At 41.9% G+C, this 27,418-nt stretch overlaps 1 protein-coding gene across 1 annotated transcript; it reads right to left on the reverse strand.

Moving 5' to 3' along the window:
* Positions 1-1,306: 1,306 nt before the first annotated feature.
* LOC117510343 (heat shock protein family B (small) member 11) lies at positions 1,307-27,372 on the reverse strand. The gene is given in 6 exon segments (XM_034170023.1): positions 1,307-1,606; positions 1,696-1,739; positions 1,816-1,884; positions 18,758-18,863; positions 23,671-23,677; positions 27,257-27,372. Coding segments are annotated over 6 exon segments (411 nt in total). The 5' UTR covers positions 27,349-27,372; the 3' UTR covers positions 1,307-1,513.
* Between the last annotated feature and the right edge of the window lie 46 nt (positions 27,373-27,418).

A 27,418-nucleotide genomic window follows, 5' to 3' on the forward strand; every position in this document is an offset into this window, starting at 1 on the left:
ATCCCAGTTTACTTTAAACCTCTTAACACCTTGAGATAGAAACTCATTCACCCTAAGGCAGAGGTCTCAAACCGGTTCCAGAAAGGGCCGAGAGGGTGCAGGCTTTCTGTGCAACCACCCACTCCAGCAGGTGATTTCACTGATTAACATCACTATGAGCAGGTGGAATCAGTTAATCAGTGAAATCACCTGCTGGAGTGGGTGGTTGCACAGAAAGCCTGCACCCTCTCGGCCCTTTCTGGAACCGGTTTGAGACCTCTGCCCTAAGGACAGGATCCCTAGTTACAAACAGAGCAATGTAGTGTATTCTATCAGATGTCAGGAAAACTGTAACAAACACTACATAGGTGAGACTAAGCAGCCGTTACACAAAAGGCTATACCAGCACCGCAGAGAGGGTGCCGGTGGACCTCAGTCTGCAGTTCATCGCCACCTTAAAGACACTAACCACATGTTTGAGGACAAGGAACTTAAAATCTTAGCCAGAGAAAAGAAATGGTTTGAGAGAGGAGTGAAGGAGGCATTGTATGTGAAACAGTTGAAACCCAGCCTTAACCGGGGAGGGGTCTAAGCAGTTTCAGTCTTTTTGTTCATGGTAATGAGTCATTCACGTCATCAGGAGAGCCATCAGGAGAGGCGTCACTCCCATCGTTAGGAGGGACAGCTACTCTGTCATTAGGAGGGCACTAACTAGAGCACAATAGGTGCTAATTAGAGCAATTGTTTAGTCACTAGCCAATAGCAGTCTGCCTCTCGGTAGGAGGGGTCTGGTTAGGTTTAGTACTCCAGCTTTTGTGGCTTCTGTTATTGTTCTCTACAAGAGTCAAGACAGAAGTCAGACTACCAGAGCAAGAATTTTAGCTAAGGAAGCTTCTGTGATTTGAAGCAAAACGTCCTCGCGTCAAGAAGCCCAGTCCAGTCAAAGATTCAAGCTTCTCTAATATGGAAACCACCTGGACAACTGAGAGCCTTCACAGAAACACAGCTCAGGTAAATGTGCAGTGCAGTTAAATGTTTGAAAACTCAACACATTTTACTTATAACATTTCAAAAATTGTAAGACAATACAATAAGCTGACTTGCTGTTGCCTTGTTGTCTCAAATGTTTTTTTTTTCATTCAGAACTTCTTCTGTTCCCAATTGTGAATCACAGTACCTCATTTAGTATACAGAAGCTTGTCACGTGGAGACAGTACCATCCTATGACAATGGATGGTAATGCAGTATTTGTTTATACATAAGTTGCTTCAGAATGTCAGAAGTCACACAACCTCTCAAACTAGTAAAAAACATATAGTCTGGAAAATATGGTATGTATTTTTTTATTTAAAAATAGGGCTTACATATATAAAGGATACACAAGCATTAAGGAAGATGTTTGTGTGTCTTTTATCAAGACAGACTGATGACAATGAGATTTGCCCTTTAAATTTGAATTAAATTCCAAATATGTATAAAAATATATCCTGGCTGGGACCATGTTTGACAATAATTACAGTGAAATTGTAATCTGTTAATTCTGCACACTGAGTCTGTGCACTGAGACAAAATGGTTATATCCTGAGGTGATGATAAAACGAAGGTGTGTTGCAGTGGTTCCATTTAACTGAAAGATAAAAACAAGAAGTGATAGAGTTGCCCATTAATGGTATACACTTTTGTGTTTTAGACAGGAAAAGTAAAATTTCAACTCACTGAAACAGAATTTGACTGAAGATGTTCTTCTGTGTGTTCAAATTCTGCAAAGAAAATACATGTTTTCGGTTATTTTGCCATGTTTTCAAAGGTGGCCTCAAAGATGGATGGAATCTTTACCTTTCTCTGCAACAGAGTCAAAGTGAGCAGTATCTTCTGAGGTATTCTTTTCAATATTTAGATGCTTGACTGCAAAAAATAAGGGAAAAAAGATATCTTAAAATCATCACTATCATCAAAATTATATCATGTTTAGACAAAGAATGTTACAAACTGTAGGCTCTTGGTCTGTGAGAGATGACAAGAGGCGATTAAAAGTACTGTTCAGAACAAGAAGACATGAAGGGCCTTTCAGACTGAAGGCGTCAGCTGCGGCAGACAACCCCCCCCCCCCCCCCCCCCAACGTGTCAGTGACGTCAGATGCATCGCGTCGGATGTGGCAAGGGAGGCGGAGATCATGACATCACAATCTGTTTTTTTCCACAATGCAAAAAAGCCGAGCGATCGCCATCTTGGATTTGCGTTTGTAGAACCATGAAAGAGCTTTAAAATAAAAAGAAGAACGAGTCTCCCATCACCCTGCTGGGAGAAGCTTTTTTCAGCTACTGTTTGGAGTGTTGCCGAGCCCAGGGAGGACTGATGACTTAGTGGAGTATCGATCGAACTGCAACAGCATGCAGAGCCTCACGGAGGAGCCAGAGTTCAGGCTTCATTCCAGGGCAGAGGAAGACATGGAGCCGGGTTGATGGAGCAGACTGACTCAATCCGAAATTCCTCACTTTTGGATATATATAAACACCCAGGTTGACCAGAATAAATTAAAAATAAAAGTCGACCTTACTGCACTGCTGAAGGTTTAACGCTCAGCTAACATTATCTTAGCCTTTTAGCACAGTTGAGCTGAGTGAACGCTTTAATTTGTAAATGGTTCAGTCTATTTTTTTCACCAAATAAAGCTATAGCTTTATTTGTTACTTTTCTGAGACCACAAAAAGCTTAACATTAAATAACTTAGATTTTTTGGGGTTGTTTTTTCCGAGGAGGGGGGGTCTTTTTAACTATTTAATGTGTCTCTTTATATTTTAAGAAATATTTTTTTATTTGTCCCACAATCAGGAACATTTGCTGTGCAGACAACCTAAATTCAGACGCACTTCAAAAACTTCCTGTGATGAGCTGAACACCATGAAGTCCAGTCAAAAGAAAACATCTCTTCAACATGGGAGAAAGTGTCTTCAAAGCTCCAACAGAGGTCAAAGCTGCACAAGAGACCTTCATCTAGTTAAATGTCCTGAGAGTCCAGCAAACCAACACCTGCTTCTATGCTTCTAAATAAAACAAATCCTCTTTAAACAGAAACTATTTTATTTAAAAAAAAACTGTTCTGTTTTATATTTTAACATTAAATGAATGAATCATCAAACGTGCAAAAAGTTAAAGCTCAGTCAAAAGACATTTGCACAGGTAGAAGCCCCACCCCTATTGTGCACAATTTTAAAACATTCACAATCACTAGTCAAATTCATATTTTAGAAATTACTTTGTCCTGATCACAGCATTAAAGTCAATCACATATTCTGACATAATTACAAGTTGAAATGACTCAATTAAAAATTATATCATGAGGTTTATGTTATATTAAGAAATCCTGCTTTCCAATCACACTGCAGTCATTGTTACATCATCTCCTGTTGCATTTATAATAAACATTTGCATTTATTTACAGTGTCTCTTTTCAAATGCAGATATGAATATCTACCAGATTTTAAAAATGTACACGTTAATTTCCATGTTATATTTATTTGTCTAAAAATAAATGTCCAAGTATGTTAATCAAGGCATCATGTGATCTGAAACAACAGGTAAGTATGGTTTTAATTTACAGATGAAGATGAAGGTTTCTAAAAAATCTTTTATTTTTACTTTTTTTTTTTTTTTTTACTATTTTTAGAACACTTAAGTGTTCTAATGTAAGAAACTTTTTATAGTAATCAGAAATTAATTTTGAGGTAAAAAAAAAAACCTGAAAGGATTTTCTTCAAAAAACTGCTGTGTATAAATGAGCAGTCCTGTGACACGTATCTGCACTGTAGTCTTCTGTGTTTTGGCTTGATGCCTTGTTTCTATTGGACAGCGCAAAGCTACATCACAGCTCACAGCGGTGAAAGTTGGACTGGGTTGAACTTTGACTGCAGCAGCTTTACGACAAGTGGCAATGCCCACTCCCGGCGAAATGTCACTTTAGCTTAGTTTTTGACGCGACGCCAAGCTTCGCTTCAAAAACGCAAAGCGTCTCATTGAGAATAATGCTTTTTTAGACTGATCCGCGATGCATCTAATGCTGTCAACGTTTGCAGTGTAAAAGCCCATTAATCATCTATAGGCCCTGAGGGCCGTTGGTGCCGGTTTCTCCAACCAAACGGTCCCCCCTAAAAATCAGTATGCCCTGCCTTCACTTATCGCCTTGTTTCTGCTTAAAATGGCCTAGTTTCTGCTTAAAACTTACTTTAGAATGTTTTAAGAGGTTTTACTTTGTCATCTGATGGTTAATTATCACATTATTCCCTTTGGTCACTTTGGGTATTGAAACTCAGATGAGGTGCTGTGGTCCCAAATGAGGCATGCGATGCGCAGTGAAGGCAGGGTGAGCTAATTTTTAGGTCATCCTGCATTCGGCCTGCGACACCGGTGCTATCCCCAGATTCCATATCATGAAGTGAAAGAGAGTCTACAAATCACCCTTCAGTGGCATTCCAGTCCAACTGCAAGTTACTTCTTCAGCAAAGACTGGACCAATTTACAGCTGGCTGTACTTAGACAATGCAGATGAAGTGTCATGTACAAGTACACAGATAGGTAGTGCAACTGGGAACTTAACCCGGGTCTACATATTGGTAGCACAACTCCTGTCCCACTGACCTACTGTACCTCCTCTAGAGAGGACAGAAAATACATCAGGAATCCTCTGTAAGTAACTTCCAACTGTGCAAATTCATATAGAAGATGTGTAATAACAAAATTAAATTTCCAATTTATGCATTTTCAAGTGATCCTAATGAACCACTCTGATTTTTTATTCTCTGATATTATTGGTCTCAAAAGGCATTTAACAGCAGCAAATAGTTAGTCATCACTGATAACATTTTAGCTTAGTGCCTAAATTATTAATCAGATGATCAATAGAAAACCCATCTACAAAAATGCTGACAACTGACTAAACAGTCATTTTGCATTAAATTTCTTAAAATATGAAAGCAAACGCAATACGACAGCTTCTCAAATAGGAATATTTGCTGCTTTTCCCCATTTCACAAGACTGTAAATTAAATATGTTCATGAAATAAATATCTTTGAATTATAGACGTGTGGTGAGACGGAACCAAACGGTAACCTTGGACAGTCCCAACTGAGGTCCACTTGGAATTACAAAAAGCTGCAGTTCCTTGACTGGCCACTTGAGGCTGGCTCCAAAAGTATGCTGGTTCCCATAGGAGTCCATGTTAAAATGTCGAACTTTAAAGGAGGGAAAAAGCATGCTTACAGCCTGGTACAAAAACCAGTTTTGGTCTCTATAGCTAGTTTTCCCATCCATGACAACTTTACTAACTTCTTAGTTTAAAGCCCCGGGGCATCACGTACAAAGCGTGCGTAAGCACAAAAACCTGGGGTACGCCCGTCTCCACGTCCACTTGCAGAAGTATCAAAAGTGACTTGAGCGTGGAAATGTGCGGTGCGTCACGCAAAAATCCTGGCTGGCGTACGCACGTTTCCACAGCTGCCATCAGAGTGATGTGCACATCAGAGACACAATGATGAACATTACACACCCATGTGTTTGCAATTATATGGATGGATATAAAAGCACGTGCAAAGTGATGCATAAAAGGTACTAACAATGGCGTTGTTAGAGGACCTTGCAAATAGTGCAATCCGACGTGAGTGTGTATTTGGGGAATGCAAGGACTTACTTCCAAATGAGGATAATTGGCTCATAAACTAATTGAGATTACCAAGGCCACTGATACTGAAGGTGTGCATAGAACTGCAGTCAACCCAGAGGGCAATACGACACAGGAGCTGACCACACTGGGCGTCCAGGCATCAGGGGCTTTTCAGCATGAGCTGGCTGATTGGTCAGGCGTGTGCCAGTCAACCTTGCACCGAGCCGCAATCATCCAAATGTCATCAGGTACATTCCAATACTACAGCGCATTTTGATGAAAAAGCCGGTATCCCGAATGTAATTGGAGCTACTTACTGCACACATATGGCTATAAAGGCACCATCACATAATGAATTTGATTCTGTTAATAGGAAGCATTTTCATTCCATCAATCTTCAAATGATATGTGGTGCGCAAATGCACACTGGAGGCTGCACGGGGGGTGGGGGGGGTGGGGGGACCTTGTGTTTAAATAGCTTATTCATGTAATTGCTCCCAACGAAAACCAGAGGGGGCACTTGGGCATGTGTGCATTCACATACGAGGTCTGTCAATAAAGTATAGGTCCTTTTTATTTTTTTCAAAAACTATATGGATTTCATTCATATGTTTTTACGTCAGACATGCTTGAACCCTCGTGCGCATGCGTGAGTTTTTTCCACGCCTGTCGGTGACGTCATTCGCCTGTGAGCACTCCTTGTGGGAGGAGTCGTCCAGCCCCTCGTCGGAATTCCTTTGTCTGAGAAGTTTCTGAGAGACTGGCGCTTTGTTTGATCAAAATTTTTTCTAAACCTGTGAGACACATCGAAGTGGATATGGTTCGAAAAATTAAGCTGGTTTTCAGTGAAAATTTTAACGGCTGATGAGAGATTTTGAGGTGATACTGTCGCTTTAAGGACTTCCCACGGTGCGAGACGTCGTGCAGCGCTCTCAGGCACCGTCGTTGGCCTGTTTCAAGCTGAAAACCTCCACATTTCAGGCTCTATTGATCCAGGACGTCGTGAGAGAACAGAGAAGTTTCAGAAGAAGTCGGTTTCAGCATTTTATCCGGATATTCCACTGTTAAAGGAGATTTTTTTAATGAAAGACGTGCAGACGGATTGCAGCGTCGGCTCGCAGCCGCCGCGACGCTCCGCCACAGGAAAAACACTTCTGTTGGAAGCCTTAAGGACAAGTTGGAACATGTCCAGCTGTTAAACAATTTCTCATATACTCACTCCACTGAAAGCCATCAAAAGTCGCCTGGATTTTACAAATGGTTATCAACATGGAGGTGTTTTTCCTGTGCCGCCGCACCGCGTCGGCTGCGTCCCGACGCGCGGACCCGTCTGCACGTCTTTAATTAAAAAAATCTCCTTTAACAGTGGAATATCCGGATAAAATGCTGAAACCGACTTCTTCTGAAACTTCTCTGTTCTCTCACGACGTCCTGGATCAATAGAGCCTGAAATGTGGAGGTTTTCAGCTTGAAACAGGCTGACGACAGCACCTGAGAGCGCTGCGCGACGTCTCGCACCATGGGAAGTCCTTAAAGCGACAGTATCACCTCAAAATCTCTCATCAGCCGTTAAAATTTTCACTGAAAACCAGCTTAATTTTTCGAACCGTGTCCACTTCGATGTGTCTCACAGGTTTAGAAAAAATTTTGATCAAACAAAGCGCCAGTCTCTCAGCAACTTTTCAGACAAAGGAATTCCGACGAGGGGCTGGACGACTCCTCCCACAAGGAGTGCTCACAGGCGAATGACGTCACCGACAGGCGTGGAAAAACTCACGCATGCGCACGAGGGTTCAAGCATGTCTGACGTAAAAACATATGAATGAAATCCATATAGTTTTTGAAAAAAATAAAAAGGACCTATACTTTATTGACAGCCCTCGTATGTTTTTATTATTATTAATGTATTTTTTATTGTTGCTTGATGGTGAGCTGCAGAGCTTCTTAACAGGCTTCCTGTGTTCAGTATTTATCAATAAACGTGTGTGTAAATTGTGAATGTTACACTGTCAGCAGACGCGCACCTCACCTTTTTAACGCCAGTGTGTGCGTGCTGTTCTGCGTGTGTGTGTGCGCAGCCTCACACACACACTCCCACGAACATTTTTCCAGTTTCATGATTAATCCGTTTAACAGTGCACTGAATAAACTGTCCCTGCGTGTCACCACGTAATTTCTAGTCACCTGTAGTATAATTCCTTTTCTGTGTTCATGTTGTCTGATGTGACGTCGTGGGGAATTCATGCACCAAGGGCATGTTTACATGAAACTGCATATTTGTTGTTTGTAGTTTGGCTCCACGCTCAATTCCACATTCACTGGGATGTACAAATGGAGCGTGCGTGAATTCATGCTTACGCACACTGTCATACATCTGAATATATTTGTGCTTACGCCAGATTCAGGGTTTTGGTGTACGCCAACTTTTAGCAGAAAGTCCACGCAAGTCCTAGTACATGAGGCCCCTGGTCACACCAAATGATGAACGATGAATAATGAGCCACGTAGTGGTTTTTGTTTTTTGTTTTTTTTTTTGGTACGAGTGGAGTTATTCACGAGACGTGGGAGAATAGTGGCTATTTGAGGCAGATTATTTGGCTAATGAGGCTCATCTCTGAGCGTGGCGCTAATTTCAAGAAGTTCCAAATTTACCAAAAATAGTGTGGGGCAATTTGTGCACAAGGTACTACGAGGACAAATGAGGATGTTAGTGGTGAGTACAAGGCTGTTAGAAACCCATCCGAGTACCTGGCAGCTACAAGGTCAGGACAGGCTACCTGCAACAGAGCAGGTTCCACTCTGAGAAAGCCTGTGTAGTCTTTTTTAGCATCTGTTTCCTGCAATTCCTTCAGAAGAACATCACATACATGGCTCATTATTCGAATAATCACTGAAATTTCTGACAAATCCATACATGGCTCATTATTCATGGCTTTATTATTCGGTTTGACCAGGGCTTAAGATGTTTTAAGCAATAAAGTAATGTATAAATAGTCATGTGGCCTTTTTAAGTGACACCTCACTGTGTCAAGAGTTCAGATTCAGACCGTCACTGAGGCCGCTGGCTGCGACTGCTAGCTGTTGTGGGGGACTGTCTGTCACTTTGAACATTTTATGACAAATACCTTCAGACTTCAGACAACTTTATTGATCCCAAACAAGGGGAATTATGTTTACACTCCAATTACCTCAGACAGGATACAGCAAATAATCAACAATTATTACTTGTTTCCTGTAATAATGGCACACATCAAAATTAAAGACAACACATATACATTTGACATTGTTTATGTGCACTGAACTTGAAGTAGTCCGTCTTCCGAATTGAGGCAAGGGGGGTGAAGGCCGCAGCAGGAGGGGCCCGCGTCGCCCAGCCTGGGGGTTGAAGGCTGCAGCAGTAAAAACCGCGCTGCCTTCGAGGCGAGGTGGCAAGGAGGAAGCCAGGCTGGGGGGAGTAAAGAGACACGGGGGGGGGGTAATAGGAATGGAGGGAGGGAGACATGCGTCGTGTGCAGATGAGTTAAATTTCTGTCAATTTCTGTCCGTGTGTGTAAAGTCTGACAGTTTCTGTCCATGTGTGTGTAAAGTCTGATGTTGCTAGGCAACAGCAGGCTGGGGGGGGGGGGGGGGGGGGGGTGAATTCCTTCACCAAGGCTGTAGATCCTTCTGGGAGAAGAGCAGGGAATTTGGCCTTCAGGAGCCGATAAGGCTGCCATGTTGATGTTTGGCGGAGAGATACAGAATTCTATTTACTGCACCCCTGACCATCGAGAGTCCAAATTTATGAAGAATATTCTCTGGTCCTCAGCAGTACATTCCTTTGCAATGCAGTGATTTTCTCTGAGATTGAATCCATTTTGCGTTTGAGTTCAAGAGTTCACGCAGTCTGAGATTACACAGCATTGCCCAACTCATTAATTATGATGGACTGATGAGGGGACAAAATTCTGGAAGCAGCTGTCTTGCTAATATTCCTGTGGGTCAGGGCAGCGCACAAACCAATCAGCACCAAACCTCCCACCATAAAAGCGAATACGAATGAATCCTCAACGTGTATGTGTGAGTGGAGCTGCATGTCACACTCCATTCTCTCAGGCGTCGAGAGCAAAGCCCACTGGGTAGGTTCCATCAGGGCACGCAGGGTCCCCAAACCCTGATCTCCTTGTCGAAAACAAATGGTGTCAATGGCGTTGAGAGACCAGCTGATCAATTCCATTGTTAATCCAAATCATAACTTGAAGAATTTACAGTCTGGTGAAGATGGGACTTTGAAGGTCGGAGCAGAGATAGAGAGCAGAAAGGAGGAGAGGAGAGGGGAGGAATGCGACCGTCCTTGCCGGAGTCCCAAGCTTGTCTTAATATCGGTGATAATATAACTTATGTGGTTGCTTCTCCTAACAGAGCATCTAAAACATCTGTGCACCACTATTTCTGCTGAGTGAAATTATGGTATGATTTAATTTTGGATGCTAACAACATTAGCACATTTAGCAGCTATTGGCCACTTGATCCATTCGGTTAAGTTAATCAACAATTACTGAGAAAAGTCAGAACTTTTAATGCCCACACCAAAGCAAACTGTTAAAGGCCCAGTCGCACTGCACTTAATGAAGGGCAATGAAGCTAAAACAAAACAAGAAATCTGGACTTTCGTTGACTTTCTCTGCCATCGTTTAACCTTCGCGCAGCTTTGTTCCTGCAGCTGGCGCTTTGTCAGGATTTTTAAATTGTCGAAAAATTTGAACGAATGCCGTTGAAAACCTCAATCTGTCCACATTTTGTTTTGCTGTCATTCTTGATGGTTTCTTATCATTTGCTTAGTTTTTGTAATGTTACCATTTCGTTCGGCTTCGTTTGACCATTTTCATACAGTACAGAAGCCGGTTTGTGAGCACTGCTGTGAAGGAGAGATGGTGCTGGTGTGTGGTGTAGTGTTTCTGCCACTGCGTGTGTCGGCCTCCTCCGCCAGCGCACAGCAGTCCATGATGGTGGTGTTGTTCCAGCGCTGCATGCACCTGAGGAAGGAGGTGCTGCACAAAAAGTCCTGTTGGTGTCATCTCAGGAGCTGCAGCATTCTCTCCAAGAACTCTGAAGAGCTTGCTGTCCTCCAGCCCATGCAGACAGAAGAGCCTGCTGGCCCTTTCAGCGTCTGACAGTTCAAACATTTTGAGGAGGTGATCCTTGATGGCTGCGTATTTGTTTGCAGCAGGAGGGCTTTGCAGGAGCGCAATCAGCCTCGTTGCCGTGGAGCGGCTACCAACCGACACATATATAATAATATTTCACGTCGTCTGCGGTGATTTCTCAGAGTGAACTGTGCCTCAGTTTGTGCAAACCAGGTGGCAGTTTACAGAAGAATGACTTTGAGCATCAAGTGTAAAAAAGTTTCAGCAACAGCGGACATTCGCGTGTGAATAGTTTTGATCGACAGAGGTGTGACAAAAAAAAAAAAACAGAAAACCCAGTGTGATCACAAATGGCTGCATTCTTTTCTGAGCAACGTTTCAATCGCTGAATTATGTACAAGACAGTCCTTTTGTGCGTGCGTGTATGTGTGTTACAACACATCCACACACTGAATCAGCTGGAGAAAAAGTTAAGCGCATGTGTGTGGCTGGTCTGCGTACGCAGCGCCTGTGCGTGCGTGATCAGAACTGTACATGTTCCTCATCAGAATAGGTACTCAAACCCATGCACGTGCATGTGACTGACTGCACGATCACACTGCAACAGCGCCTGGTGATCACAAACAGCAGGCTTTTGAAAAAAAAAAAAAAGGGAGAGAGAGAAAGTGCTATCGCTTTCTCTCTCTCCCCCTCCTCTCCCCTCTCTCTCTCTGCAGAAACAAGAAAAGGGGATCTTTAAGTTTGCTTGTGAGTTTAAATGGCAATATTTTCTCCTTTTTTGGGGGGCAAAGAAGGACTCTGAACTTTGCGATCTGATGTTCCCAACCCTGACAAGGAAGCAGTGTGTCCTGCTGTACATCTGGATACGTGAGTGTCGTTTGCTTTTTACCGTTTTGAGAATGGAGCACATTTCTGCAATGCAAAAAAAAAAAAAAACAAGGCAGGAGTGCAGCAAGGGCTACATGCGACAGAACACATACATTAAAAGTAAACACGCAGCTGCAAGCAAATCTACGAATGCAATGAAACGTGAAAACGCCCAGTACACACACATTTCAGGCATACTCTAAACGCAACACAATGCCGCAAAATGCAGTTCTATGCTCTATGTTTACGCCAGTGTGAAAGAGGCTTTAGAGTTTTGGTAATTGAGAGATTTGAGAAAAATTGGCCGTGTTTGGCGTGTGTATTATTTTTGGTGGAGTATTTAGCGTGTGGGGTTAGTGCGGTGGTGTGTTTTTTTTTTTTTTTGGTTTTGTCTTTGTTTTGTAAAAATGAGGCATGTTATAAATGTTGAGCAACCGCTTCAGTTTTTTTTTTTTTTTTTTTTGTTATTTTTCATTGGAGCAAGATGGAGCCCGCAGTGCATCGTCAGAGTCTGACGCAGACAGTGAAGATGCTGATGATGAAGGAGATGATCCCTCTTTTGCTCTGGACGAGCAATCAGAGCAGGTAGATCCACTGAGGTGCGCACAGATCTCCACGGTGGATCGGATCACACAGGCTTCTCTTTACAGCTTGTCCAGGACTCAGGTGTTACAGAGCTCCGTCGCAGTGCTGAGTCCTGGAATGCAAAGCAGGATGCAGACACACACTGCTCCAGCAGTGGCTCTAGACACATGATGTTTAAAGTGTCGAGGTTAATGTTAGCTTCAGCTTTGTTTCTTTCCTCTTTCGTTCCTTTTGCAGTCTTGATTCGCAGACTATTCGGTGATGGGAAAAGTGAAAGCTCATTCGTTCATCTTTTCTCAACGATTTGTGACTCTGTGGCTTTTTTCCTTCGTTCAGCTATCATCACATGTTGTGTATCCAGGCCATAAGAGAACCACTGCTCAGTCCCCAAAAATATGACTTAATAAACACCTGAACCAAGGTTAGCCTTTTAGCTTACAAGCTTGCTGAAAAAAAGCACGTCCGTGTTCAAAGTCTCACAGGACAAGTTGTGACCTGCCCAGCTGTTACACAATTTCTCGGATACTCACTCGACTGAAAAGCCACCGAAAGCCGTCTGAATCTTCTGAATGGTTTCAACACGGACGTGCTTTTTGTTAGCGCCATTACCGGCTCCGTCCCGACGCGCGAATTCCTCCGCACGTCTTTCATTACAAAATCTCCTGTAACAGTGGAATGTGCCGCAAAAGTGCTGATGTACACCTCTTCCACAATTTCTCTTTTAGTCAGACGAAGGCCCGGATCAACACAGCCTTCACTTTGGAAATGATCTGGTCGTTTCAGCCTGTCGATGGCCGCTCGAAGCGCGGCGCGCCCTGCGGTGGGCCATCTTTAATCCGGTTGTAATGATCCTTAATCTGCGTGACGCCCAGAGTAACTTCACCAAAAGCCGTCTGAATCTTCCGAATGGTTTCCACCTGGCTGTCTCTCACAGTTTCTGGAAAATTTTGATTCAGCGCTGCTCCAATCGCTCAGCCATTTTCCTGACAATGAAAATCCGACGAGGGGGGTGGACCAGTGCTCACTCAAAGCCTGCCCACAGGTGAATGATGCAACCGACAGGCGTGAAAAAACTCACGCATGCGCACGAAGGTTCAAGCTTGGCTGATGCAAGTGCACATGATTCAAATCCATATAGTTTTTTAAAAAAATAAAAGGTCGGATAGTTTTCTAACAGACCTCGTATACACATACATACATACATACATACATACATGTGCTCGCTTGAGCAGGGGGACCTTGCTGCCCTGTAGGATTTTAAACCATGATGGTGTAGTGTGTTACTAATGATAATCTTTGCGACTGTGGTCCCGGCTCTTTTCAGGTCATTGACCAGGGCCTCCCATGTAGTTCTGATTGACAGTCATCTTGTGTTTCTTCCATTTTCTAATAATTACACCAACAGTTGTCTTCTCACCAAGCTGTTTGCCTGTTGTCCAGTAGTCCATCCCAGCATTGTGCAAGTCTACAATTTGTCCCTGGTGTCCTTAGACAGCTCTTTGGTCTTGTCCATGGTGGATAGGTTGGAGTGCAATTGTTTGAGTGTGTGGACAGGTGTCTTTTATACAGGTAGCGAGTTCAAACAGGTGCAATTAATACAGGTAAAGAGTGAAGAATAGGAGGGCTTCTTAAAGAAAAACTAACAGGTCTGTGAGAGCCAGAATTCTTGCTGGTTGGTAGGTGATCAAATACTTATTTCATGCACTAAAATGCAAATTAATTTTTTAAAAATCATACAATGCAATTTTCTGTTTTTTTTTTTGTTTTTTTTTATTCTGTCTCTCATAGTTGAAGTGTACCTACGATAAAAATTACAGACCTCTCCATTCTTTGCAGGTGGGAAAACTTGCAAGATCAACAGTCAATCAAATACTTATTTGCCTCACTGTATGTACATTTGAGCTTAAAAGTTTACATACCCTGGCAAAATTTTTGTTTTTTTTTTGGCCATTTTTAAAGAATATGAATGATAACACAAAAACTTTTTTTTCACTCATGGTTAGTGGTTGGGTGAAGCCATTTATTGTCAAACAACCAGGTTTACTCTTTTTAAATCATAATGACAACACAAACTACCAAAATGACCCTGATCAAAAGTTTACATACTCCTTTTCTTAATACTGTGTGTTGACCCCTTTAACATCACTGACAGCTTGAGAAGTGATGCATTTTGCTTCATAGCAGAGTAGAGCAGAGAAGGATATTCTTTCACCAAAACAGATCAAATTCAGGCTTGCATCTCAGATGTACCTTCTGGCAATTTGTAGCTAAACTTTCAGGTCTTCTTTTTAAGAAAATCCTCCTCTATACCACTTCATCATGAAGATGGATAACTGGTGATAAAAAATGCAAAGCTTGCACTGTGCATAATTTCTCCAATCACAGCCACGTAAGCCTATACAGTAGTGTTCAAATCAAATCAATTTTATTTATATAGCGCCAAATCACAACAAACAGTTGCCCCAAGGTTCTTTATATTGTAAGGCAAAAGCCATACAATAATTACAGAAAAACCCCAATGGTCAAAACGACCCCCTATGAGCAAGCACTTGGCGACAGTGGGAAGGAAAAACTCCCTTTTAGCAGGAAGAAACCTCCAGCAGAACCAAGCTCAGGGAGGGGCAGTGGTTGGGGCTGAGGGGACAGAATCAGGAAAAAGACATGCTGTGGAAGAGAGCAGAGATCAATCACTAATGATTAAATGCACAGTGGTGCATACAGAGCAAAAACAGAAAGAAACACTCAGTGCATCATGGGAACCCCCCAGCAGTCTAAGTCTATAACAGCATAACTAAGGGATGGTTCAGGGTCACCTGATCCAGCCCTAACTATAAGATTTAGCAAAAGGAAAGTTTTAAGCTTAGTCTTAAAAGTAGAGAGGGTGTCTGTCTCCCTAATCCGAATTGAGAGCTGGTTCCACAGGAGAGGAGCCTGAAAGCTGAAGGCTCTGCCTCCCATTCTACTCTTACAAACCCTAGGAACTACAAGTAAGCCTGCAGTCTGAGAGCGAAGCGCTCTATTGGGGTGATATGGTACAATGAGGTCCCTAAGATAAGATGGGAACTGATTATTCAAAACCTTATAAGTAAGGAGAAGAATTTTAAATTCTATTCTGGAATTAACAGGGAGCCAATGAAGAGAGGCCAATATGGGTGAAATATGCTCTCTCCTTCCAGTCCCTGTCAGTACTCTAGCTGCAGCATTTTGAATTAAGTGAAGGCTTTTCAGGGAACTTTTAGGACAACCTGATAATAATGAATTACAATAGTCCAGCCTCGAAGAAATAAATGCATGAATTAGCTTTTCAGCATCACTCTGAGACAAGACCTTTCTAATTTTAGAGATATTGCGCAAATGCAAAAAAGCAGTCCTACATATTTGCTTAATATGCGCATTGAAGGACATATCCCGATCAAAAATGACTCCAAGATTTCTCACAGTATTACTAGAGGTCAGGGTAATGCCATCCAGAGTAAGGATCTGGTTAGACACCATGTTTCTAAGATTTGTGGGGCCAAGTACAATAACTTCAGTTTTATCTGAATTTAAAAGCAGGAAATTATAGGTCATCCATGTCTTTATGTCTGAAAGACATTCCTGCAGTTTAACTAATTGGTGTGTGTCCTCCGGCTTCATGGATAGATAAAGCTGGGTATCATCTGTGTAACAACGAAAATTTAAGCAATGCTTTCTAATAATACTGCCTAAGGGAAGCATGTATAAAGTGAATAAAATTGGTCCTAGCACAGAACCTTGTGGAACTCCATAATTAACCTTAGTCTGTGAAGAAGACTCCCCATTTACATGAACAAATTGTAATCTATTAGATAAATATGATTCAAACTACTGCAGCACAGTGCCTTTAATACCTATGGCATGCTCTAATCTCTGTAATAAAATGTTATGGTCAACAACAGTATCAAAAGCTGCACTGAGGTCTAACAGGATGAGCACAGAGATGAGTCCACTGTCTGAAGCCATAAGAAGATCATTTGTAACCTTCACTAATGCTGTTTCTGTACTATGATGAATTCTGAAATCTGACTGAAACTCTTCAATTAGACCATTCCTCTGCAGATGATCAGTTAGCTGTTTTACAACTACCCTTTCAAGAATTTTTGAGAGAAAAGGAAGGTTGGAGATTGGCATATATTAGCTAAGATAGGGTCAAGTGATGTTTTTTAAGTAATGGTTTAATTACTGCCACCTTAAAAGCCTGTTGTACATAGCCAACTAATAAAGATAGATTGATCATATTTAAGATTGAAGCATTAAATAATGGTAGGTCTTCCTTGAGCAGCCTGGTAGGAATGGGGTCTAATAGACATGTTGATGGTTTGGAGTGTTTAGAATAATAGTAGTGCTATGTGACTAAAAAGATTAATCCAGGTTTTGAGTATATTTCTTATTGTTACATGGGAAACAAGGTACCAGTAGATTCAGTAGATTCTCAAAAATCCAACAAGACCAAGCATTCATGATATGCACACTCTTAAGGCTATGAAACTGGGCTATTAGTAAAAAGAAGTAGAAAAGGGGGTGTTCACAATAATAGTAGCATCTGCTGTTGATGCTACAAACTCAAAACTATTATGTTCAAAGTGCTTTTTTAGCAATCCTGTGAATCACTAAACTAATATTTAGTTGTATAACTACAATTTTTCATGATTTCTTCACATCTGCGAGGCATTAATTTTGTTGGTTGGGAACCATGATTTTGCTCGGTTACTAGTGTGCTTGGAGTCATTGTCTTGTTGAAACACCCATTTCAAGGGCATGTCCTCTTCGGCATAAGGCAACATGACCTGTTCAAGTATTCTGACATATCCAAACTGATCCATGATACCTGGTATGCGATATATAGGCCCAACACCATAGTAGGAGAAAACATGCCCATATCATGATGCTTGCACCACCATGCTTCACTGTCTTCACTGTGAACTGTGGCTTGAATTCAGAGTTTTGGGGGTCATCTCACAAACTGTCTGCAGCCCTTGGACCCAAAAAGAACAATTTTACTCTCATCAGTCCACACAATACTCCTCCATTTCTCTTTAGGCCAGTTGATGTGTTCTTGGCAAATTGTAACCTCTTCAGCACGTCTTTTATTTAACAGAGGGACTCTGCGGGGGATTCTTGCAAATAATTTGCTATAAACAGGCGTCTTCTAACTGGCACAGCACTTACAGATAAATCCAGACTGTCTTTGATCATCCTGGAGCTGATCAATGGGTGAGCCTTTGCCATTCTGGTTATTCTTCTATCCATTTTGATGGTTGTTTTCCGTTTTCTTCCACGTGTCTCTGTTTTTTTTTTTTTTTGTCCATTTTAAAGCATTGGAGATCATTGCAATGAACAGCCTATAATTTTTTGCACCTGCGTATAAGTTTTCCCCTCTCCAATCAACTTTTTAATCAAACTACGCTGTTCTTCTGAACAATCTCTTGAACGTCCCATTTTCCTCAGGCTTTCGAAGAGAAAAGCATTTTCAACAGGTGCTGGCTTCATCCTAACATAGAGGACACCTGATTCACACCTGTTTGTTCCACAAAACTGACAAACTCACTGACTGAATACCACAGTACTATTATTGTGAACACCCCCTTTTCTACTTTTTTTTACTAATAGCCCAATTTCATAGCCTTAAGAGTGTGCATATCATGAATGCTTGGTCTTGTTGGATTTGTGAGAATCTACTGAATTTACTGTACCTTGTACCTTGTTTCCCATGTAACAATAAGAAATATACTCAAAACCTGGATTCATCTTTTTAGTCACATAGCACTACTATTATTCTGAACACTACTGTAACCTCTCTGGTTGTTGGGTGTCTTGGTGGCTTTCCTCACTCTTCTACTTCTTGCACAGTCACTCAGTTTTTGAGAACTCTCTGCTCCATGCAGATTTACCATAGAGTGCCATATTGTTTGTATTTCTTTGTAATTGATGTAAATAAAGTCCAAAACATATTCAGTGGCAGCTTTACCATCAGACAGCCTCGTCCACAACTACCACAAAAGACTCCAAGCTGTCACTGATGTTAAAGGGGCAATTCACACAGTATTAAGAACAGGGGTATGTAAACTTTTGATCAGGGTCATTTGGGTAGTTTGTGTTGTCATTATGATTTAAAAAGAGTAAACCTGGTTGTCTGACAATAAATGGCTTCACCGAACCACTAACCAAGAGTGTAAAAAACGTTTTTGTGTTATCATTCATATTCTCTGAAACATGGCCAAAAAACCAAAAATTCCACCAGGGTAAGTAAACTTTTGAGCTCAACTGTATACACCACACACACACACACACACACACACACACACACACACACACACACACACACACACATCTACTGTATATATCCAGTCAATGGATGTTAACCAGAAGTTTGTAGTAACCTTGAGCTGTACAGATATTTTCTGACAGATATTTTCTGACTTTTTATACAGACTAACATTTAAGCACAGCCATAATAGTTGTCAGGTCAATCAATAATAAATACAACTGCCAGTTGCAGATGTAGATCATCACAGCCACCATACCATTGTAGCTTTCCAGTGTCACAGCAGAAATCTTTGTGGGCACAGCAAAGCGAATGATGAATTCCTGAGGAAACAACCCTGTAGATATCCAAAATGTTTAGTGTTCCTACAGACAAAGACAAGAAAAAAAATTAATATTAAGATTCACGACAGAACAAAGCTGTCTCATTTAAATTTATATCCCAGGGCCTGAGGGTGTTGAAGAGCTCCACAGAGACAAAGCACAGAGGTACAAGAAATCTCAGTTATTCGTACTGACAACTAGCAATATATGCAAGACTTTAGAGCTGCTGAACTACTGTTTAATGGCTTAAAAAGCATGAGTCACTGGCATTAGCATCAATGTATTTGCTAGCACATACTGTATAGACACTGAGCTCACTGTAGACTTTAAATATGAACTTCATCATTTGATCTTCATTGATCTGGTACATGAATGTTCACTGGAGTTCACCACCGTCTAATCAGTTCATCATCATCATTATCTGCTCTTTTAACTACAAAATCAAAGTCAATAAGTAATGCAGAGGTTCAAAGGAGAATAAACAAGGACCCCATAAATAATGCAAGGTTACTTTTTTCATTTTTCCCTGCTTGGTACCAGTGTAGGCATTTTATAACAGAAATGTAGATGAGTGGGTTGTTTGGTTAATCCAATGCAGTCAGCTTGTATGGACAGTAACTCAAAAAAACAACGAACGCGATCATCTTCTATGTTTCCAACTAACTTCTCAGCTTCTCCATTTTTATTTTATTTATTTATTTATTTTTACTCAGGGTCACCACAACAGATCCAAATGTTGATTAAGAACATTTTATGCCCATCCTGATGCAACTCCACATTATGGCCCGCTGACACGGCATACGACGATTCCTGAATGAAGGAAAAAAGTTTAAAAGTCACAAATCATGGAGAAAAGGTGGACGAATGAGCTTTTGACTTCCCCATCACCGAATAGCCTGCGAATCAAGAGAGCAAAAGGAACAAAATGAAATGCGCCTGGAGCCTGCTCTGTGTCCCAGGACTCAGCACTGGGACAGAGCTCTATAGCACCTGAGTCCTGGAGAAGCTGAAAAGAGAAGCGCACAATCCGACCCACTGTGGAGATCTTTGCACACGTTAATGGATCCACCTGCTCTGGTTGCTCGTCCAGAACAAAAGAGGGATCATCCCCTTCATCATCAGAATCCTCACTGTCTGGTTCAGACTCTGACGATGCGCTGCGCGCCCTGTCTTGCTCTAATTTAAAAAAAAAAAACTGACAGCCTTGCTCAAGATTCATAAGACACCTCATTTTTATAAAACAAAAACACCACCACACTAACCACACTCCACTAAAATAACACACACTCCAAACATGCCAAATATTTCTGAAACCTCTCAATAACAAAACTCTAATCGCTGTCTGTACACCGGACATGCACGCATACTCAGCATTTTCACATCATTGCATTCGTAGATTTCCTTGCAGCTGCATGTGTTTGCTTTTAATGTATACGTATTGTCGTGTGTAGCCCTTGCCGCACTCCTGCCTTTTTTTTTGCATTGCAGAAATGCGCCCCATTCTCAAAACGGTAAAGCAAATGGCACTCAGGTTTCCAGATGTACAGCGGGACACACTGCTTCCTTGTCAGGGCTGGGAACATAAGATCACAAAGTTCAGAGACCTTCTTTGCCCCCCACCAAAAAAGTAGAAAATATTGCCATTTAAAAAAGAAAGTTCAGAGAGAAGTAAAAGCAGCTCCAGGTTTTGTTTTTGTTTTTTTAACACGTTCACTCGGGTTAAAATCCTCTCTCTGCTCCGCGCTCGCTGCGTGCACTGATGGTTGTCAGCAGACTAACGTGTCGTGCCTCCATTCAGTAATCTCCCTCACCCACCCTCTCCCTCGCAGTCTGCAGCCTGCTGACTACGCGCGCGTGCGCGCGCACACACACTCACACACCGACAGCTCCTTCAGTAAAGCCGTGGTCACAACCTGCCGTGCTTGCACGTGCGTGCAGTCTACTTGCAAAAACGTGGGATAAATTTGGAGATCCGTACGTCATAAGTACTGCCTCAGTATGAATTTAGGAGCACGCAGACGCACGCAGACACGCCGTAGAGGTTTTAGTGCATGCAGAACTTTCTCTGCGGTCAGGCTGCTGATTCACCAGCAGTACAGATGACGCACGTTGTGAGTACTACCTCAGTACGGATTCAAAGCAGCACATTTTCATTCAATTACTACTGAATTAACCAAATCCGTACGGCGGCAGTAGGCTACTCACCACATACTATGGAATTAAATTGTAGGTATCAGATCTTGAACATTGTGATACACATATATAAATTAGAATTAAGTTGAAATTTAAAAAGCTGGTAATCAAGTATGTAGTGAATAAATTCCTCTATCAGTGTTTCACATCTTGTGTGATGTTTCAGTAACAGGCTGGACATGCTCATGCATCGCCGACGCCGAAAAATACCTGCCGCTCCGGTCCCACTCATAACACACACATCAAAAGAAAAGCCGATCCCACACTGCTTTATTGTCAACTCTCTTTATCGTTACACTCCTAGAGACATGTGTTGAACGTACGCCCTCCCTCCTCTTGCTACTGCCTCCGTACGTTTTCACAAAAACGTAGTGGTCATGGCATCTGCAGAAAACGTATGGCAAAAAAAAACGCATGGTGGGTTGTGACCAGCCCTTAAACTCCGCATTTTAGAGAGTTTTGGATAAGACAGCCACTGTTTTAATCGGCCATCTTATCCAAACAGCAGGACGGATCGCTCCACAGCCTCCATGTTATTGTACTGCCTTAAGACGAGAGTGAAACAGAGTGAGCGAGGCTGCAGCACAATGACGTCAGATTGTGAGTCATTTTATGCATTGTGGATAAAATAAATAATTCACGGTAATCGCGAATATGAAAAATAATTGCAATTGGCGAATATTGTAATAATTGTGACAGCCCTATTCACACATGAATGTCCGCTGCTGCTGAAACCTTTTTCACACTTGATGCTTGAAAGTCATGCTTCTGTAAACTGCTGCCTGGTTTGCACAAACCGAGGTGCAGTCCACTCTGAGAGATCACCACAGAAGATACGAAATATTATTACATTGTGTCGGCCCTCAGGAGCTCCATGGCAACGAGCTGAAACTTTTTCCACACTTGATGCTCAAAGTCACGCTTATGTAAACTGCCGCCTGGTTTGTACAAACCGAGGCACAGTTCACTCTGAGAGATCACAGCAGATGACACAAAATATTATTATGACGTGACGGCCCTCAGCAGCTCCCCACCAAGGAGGCTGATTGCACTCCTGCAAAGCCCCTCGCTATGAACAAATACACAGCAATCAAGGATCACTTCCTCAAAACGTTTGAACTGTCAGATGCTGAAACGGCCAGCAGGCTCTTCTGTCTGCACAGGCTGGAGGACAGCAAGCCCTTCAGAGTTCATGGACAGAATGCTGCAGCTCCTGAGGACACCGGCCGGACTTTTTGTGTTGCAACTCCCTCCTCAGGTGCGTGCAGCACTGGAACACCACCACAACGGACCATGCGCTGGCAGAGCAGGCCGACACATTTTCCTGGCCGCGCCAGCACCACGGCATGATAGCAGCCAACACTCGCCCATCACACGCAGCTGGCAGAAGCACCACACCCACACACAATACTGTACGTAGAGAAGCTGCATCTCTCCCCCACAGCAGCGTTCACAAAACGGGCTTCTGTACTGTGTGAAAATATTCAGCTAGTCAAACGAAGTCAAACTAAACACTAAAGTTACAAAAAACTAAGCAAACGATTAAGAATCATCAAGAACGACAGCAAAACAAAATACAGACAAATTGAAGTGTTTGGCTGCATTCATTCAAAATTTTCAATGGTTTAAAAGTCCTGACGGAGCGCCAACTGGAGGAACGAAGCTGTGCGAAGGTTAAACGATGCCAGTGAAAATCAAGAAAAGTCCAGATTTCTTGTTTTGTTTGGGCTTTGTTGTCCGTCATTAGTGCCGTGTGACTGGGCCTTTACACTAGAGAATGGCCCCAGGTGGTTTTGAACTAAGAACCTTCTCTTTTGGAAGCAAGTGAACTGAGCACTTTGCCACCATGCTTCCCCGTTTCCAACTTATTTGTAAAAGTAGTAAGTAGAACAAACTGATTAAGCCCTTGTGAACTTTGCTGCACCATATCAATCAAAAAAGCAACTTTGTCCCATAGTCATGTCTCCCACCTGCTGGAACAGTGCCCACCTTCACATGAGGTAACAAATTCAGAAAGCGCAAGGAGAAATGTGATGCCCAGTACGTCATCAAACATGAGACAAAATATACAACAGAATGAGAAAGAAAATCCTGAAGTGAACAATGAATAGACTGTGTGAATGGGCATGATGGCAAAACCTTTCTTCGGTACTGACATTACTCATTGTCAACTCAAAACATTGTTCCAAAACCATTCAAAACCTTTGAAACACTCATGTTTTAAACATTTTCATAATTGAGGGAAATGGGCCTGATCATTTAAAATAGTAGGCAAAAGAGGTATTACCTACTATTTTATGTCTGCTCACACATGAATGTAACAATTAACGCAGAATACACCAGAGTACCTCATTCACTTATCTTCAACTGCTTACTCCAATTCAGGGTTGTGGGGGACTGGAGACTATCCCAGCAGTCATAAAGCGTGCGGTAGGGTACACCCTGGACAAGACGCCAGTCTGTCGCAGGGCCACATATAGACAGACAAACATATTCACACCTGCACGCAGACCTACGGACAATTTATTGTTTCCAATCCACCTAACCTGCATGTCTTTGGATGTGGGAGGAAGCACCCGGAGAGAACCAATGCAAACACATGGAGAACATGCAAACTCCACACAGAAAGACCACAAGTGGGAATCAATCCCATGACCTTCTTGCTGTGAGGCAACAGTGCTAACTAGAGGTGCACCAATCGATCGGGCACCGATCATTATCGTCCGATCACGCCTTGTTCGGTTTGATCGGTGATCGGCAAAATGCGCCGATCAAAAGGACCGATCACAACAGTGCAGGCAGTAGCGCAGGGAGCGCTTGGTCCTGTCATGACACGCTTTCCTCTGTGACGTAAACTCATTTTGACTTCTGATATGAGCTGGACGGACAAGGAGAGCAGTCGCCATCATCTAATGTAGTCCATGTCCGTCCAGCTCATATCAGAAGTCAAAATGAGTCAAATGGCTCTGAGAGATCTAAATAGACTGCTGTGTAATTAATGGAACCACACTGCCATCTAGTGGATATACAGTGTGTGTGAGTGTGTATTTGTGAATCAGTAGGCATTTTGATTGTTTATTTTTTCATATGAGTGTAGAGGTACAGAGAGTACAAAGAAGCTTTGTTCATTTGATTTGCTTATATTATGAAGTGCCATGATACTGGAACTGACAACTATGTTAAAAAAAAATGATTGAATTGATTGATTGATTTGTTTGTGGATCTGTGGATTTCGCGAAAAGAATGTCTCAAAATTACGTCACAGAGGAAAGCGATGAATGCATATAATTGGTGATCCACAAATGCTGAAACTCAATTCACATATACAATTTCCAGTTTTACAAATGTATTTTTTTTTTTTTTTACAAATTAAGTTTTATATTTGCAAATACATTATTTGCAAAGACCAATTTACAAGTTACAAATATTAAATTTGCATTTGTGGATATCTGAACACATCTGCAAATCAATGATTATTTGTAGATCACCCTGTGTGCATTTACAAATATTAATAAGACAATTTTAACCCCATAGAATGAAGGCTGTATTTTACATTCTCAACATATTCTCTGTAGGCTGTAACCTGAGCAACATAAAACATGGGAAAAAAAAAGCTTGCTGGTAGAACAAAGCCAGTGTAATAAAACAAAAGTTGGCAGTTTATTCTAGTTTCTTTATTTGAATGCATGTTTTTAGTTTTTATCATTAAGTTTTAATGCAAAAATAGTCCTATACATTGGACCTATATTCTTATTTTGGGCATGATCCAAATATGTACTTGATCGGTATCGGCCTTGATCGGTATCGGCAGATCAAAATTTCAGTGATCGGTGATGGGCCTAAAAAATTCTGATCGGTGCACCTCTAGTGCTAACCACAAACCACCGTGTTGCCATCAGAGTACCCACGATTCCCAAATTGTTTTTGCATGTGCGTTTTGTCTCCTTCCCTCACTTTTCACTTTTCCAAAAAGCTAAAATGTTTCTTTAAACATGCCAAAACTGTCTTCTGTGGAAGAGCGGAAGATGATTTTTATAAGTTTCTTGTTGTGCAGGAGGATCAGATGGAGGCTTCTGCTCAATGAACGGTACGTCCTGATTATTGGATATTGTACCTAAATGTTCACTTTCACCAACTTTTACACAAGCGTGCCACGAGCTGCACCAATTAAATCTGATTATTCATGTTTTGTGGATCACAATTTACCCTGATGTCATGAAGTTTTAAACAAGTTTAAAACATTCAAGATTGCTCATGACAATTGCTGCTTTTATCAATTATTACACCCAATTTCAGGCCTCGACTGGGTATCCATTTTTTGGGGGGGGCAAAACACAGACAATCAAATATTCAGAATCAGCAATGGGAGACCATCCTTACCAATATCATACAGAAATAACTTTTAATGTACTTCCATCAACTGTCAGAAAGTTTATGCACAGGAGAATTCAGGGAGTGACATCATTCTCACGCGTGCCCTTAAACATAATGGTCAAAGCGTACTGTTGTTGTTCACAGCTGAAGAGAAACACCACCAACAGTTCTTGTAATGGACAAAGTTATGTCTGATGTTTCAAAATAAGTGAAAGCGGATGGATTTGAAAACTCAGCAAAGAAACTTCACTAAGCTGAGGTAGGAAAAGGGACAGAAGAATGTCCCTGGTCCATTCAAAATTCCAACTGAGAAATGGAGCTGTGACCTCACACACTATTTGAATTTGAAATTTGGATAAATCTACACGTATGTGATCTTGAGTACAGCTTTATTCAGCCCAACAGCAATGAGAAATTTCAAAATCTTGGAGGTATACGTGTATGCATTACGTCAAGGATCAGCTCTGAGCCTTTTCTTGTTTGCAATGGAAATGGACAAGTTGAAGTACAAGATCAGACGGGAGTCTCCGTGCACTATGATGTTTGCAGATGACAGTGTGATTTGAAGTAAAAGTAGAGAGCAGGTTGCGTTTAGCCTGGAGAGGTGGAAATATGCTCTGGAGAGAAGGGGAATGAACATCAGTAGGAGGAAGACTGAGTACATGTATTTGAATGAGAGGGAGCACAGTGGAATAGTGTGGCTACAAGGAGTAGAAGTGGCTGAGGTAGATGAGTTTAAATACTTGGAGTCAACTGTCCAAATGGAGTGGGTGGTAGAGAGGTGAAGAAGAGAGTGCAGGCAGGGTGGACTGGATGGAGAAAGGTGGCAGAACTGATTTTTGATAGAAGGATATCTGCAAGAGTGAAGGGGAAAGTGAGACCAGATTGTATAGCTAAGAGATGGTATTGCTAACAAAAAGAGAGGAGGCACAGCTGAAGATGCTGTGGTTTTCTTTGTGAGTGCTGAGGATGGACAGGATTAGGAATGAACATATCTGAGGGACAGCACAAGTCGGACCGTTTGGAGGCAAAGTCAGAGAGGAGAGATTGAAATAGTTTGGACATGTGAAGAGGATGGGCCCAGGTTATACAGGGAGAAGAATGCTGAGGATGGAAACACCAGGCAGGAGATGAAGAGGATGAAGTTTATGGATGAGCTGAGGTTAGACAGGTGGTTGGTGTGACAGAGGAAGATGCAGAGAATGGGATGAAATGGAAAAGGTTGATCCGCTGTGGTGATCCCTAAAGAAAGCAGCTGAAAGAAGAAGAAGGGGAAGAAAAAGAAAAAAGGAGAAGAATAAGGAGTCTTCATCTGAATGTTGCAATTGGACATGTTAACTAATGGCTGGCATTATTCACGACAAATTAAATATAAGAAAAGGTGAAATTTGTGATGGAAAACATATATTTGATTAAGTGATCATGACAAAACATGCCCTCCTTTGCCACCAATGTTTTCCCATGACTAGAGTCCCTCCTGTCAGTCACTGCTTTCTCCTCACTTCATTCTTTTAAATTCTGTGAAAACTCAGAGCCACAAATGATGCATTCTTTTCCCACTGTCCGTTTTCATGTTTATCCCACCAGTGTGTGTATTGATGTATAAACACTTCTGATTATGGTGTTTTGAAAGGCAAGCAGCCTGCGCCGATACTTTCGGTGGTGCATTGAAAACTTGTGCTCCGTAAAACATAAGCTCTCAACTGCAGGTTCAAATGTACTTTGACTCAATTTGGACCCCTTTAAAATTACTTCCACGCTTTTGCCCTGCCGTACCAGTTAAACGTGTTCATATAAAGTTACACCAGCACAGCATAAATATCGATCTGACACATCCTGGTCCAAACTAAACAAACAAATAAATTTACCCGTCTAAGATGTTCTCTGGAGGATGATTCTCATCAGCGGAGGCAGCCAAAACCACTTTTGCACCCAAAGAACTCAAAGATGACTCGATCATCTTCACAGTAGCAGAAAACAAACAGATTACGACCCGTGCGACTATCAGATATCGTCTCCAAACCAGTCGT

Source organism: Thalassophryne amazonica, chromosome 5 (assembly GCF_902500255.1).
Source record: "Thalassophryne amazonica chromosome 5, fThaAma1.1, whole genome shotgun sequence".
Lineage (NCBI taxonomy): Eukaryota > Metazoa > Chordata > Actinopteri > Batrachoidiformes > Batrachoididae > Thalassophryne > Thalassophryne amazonica.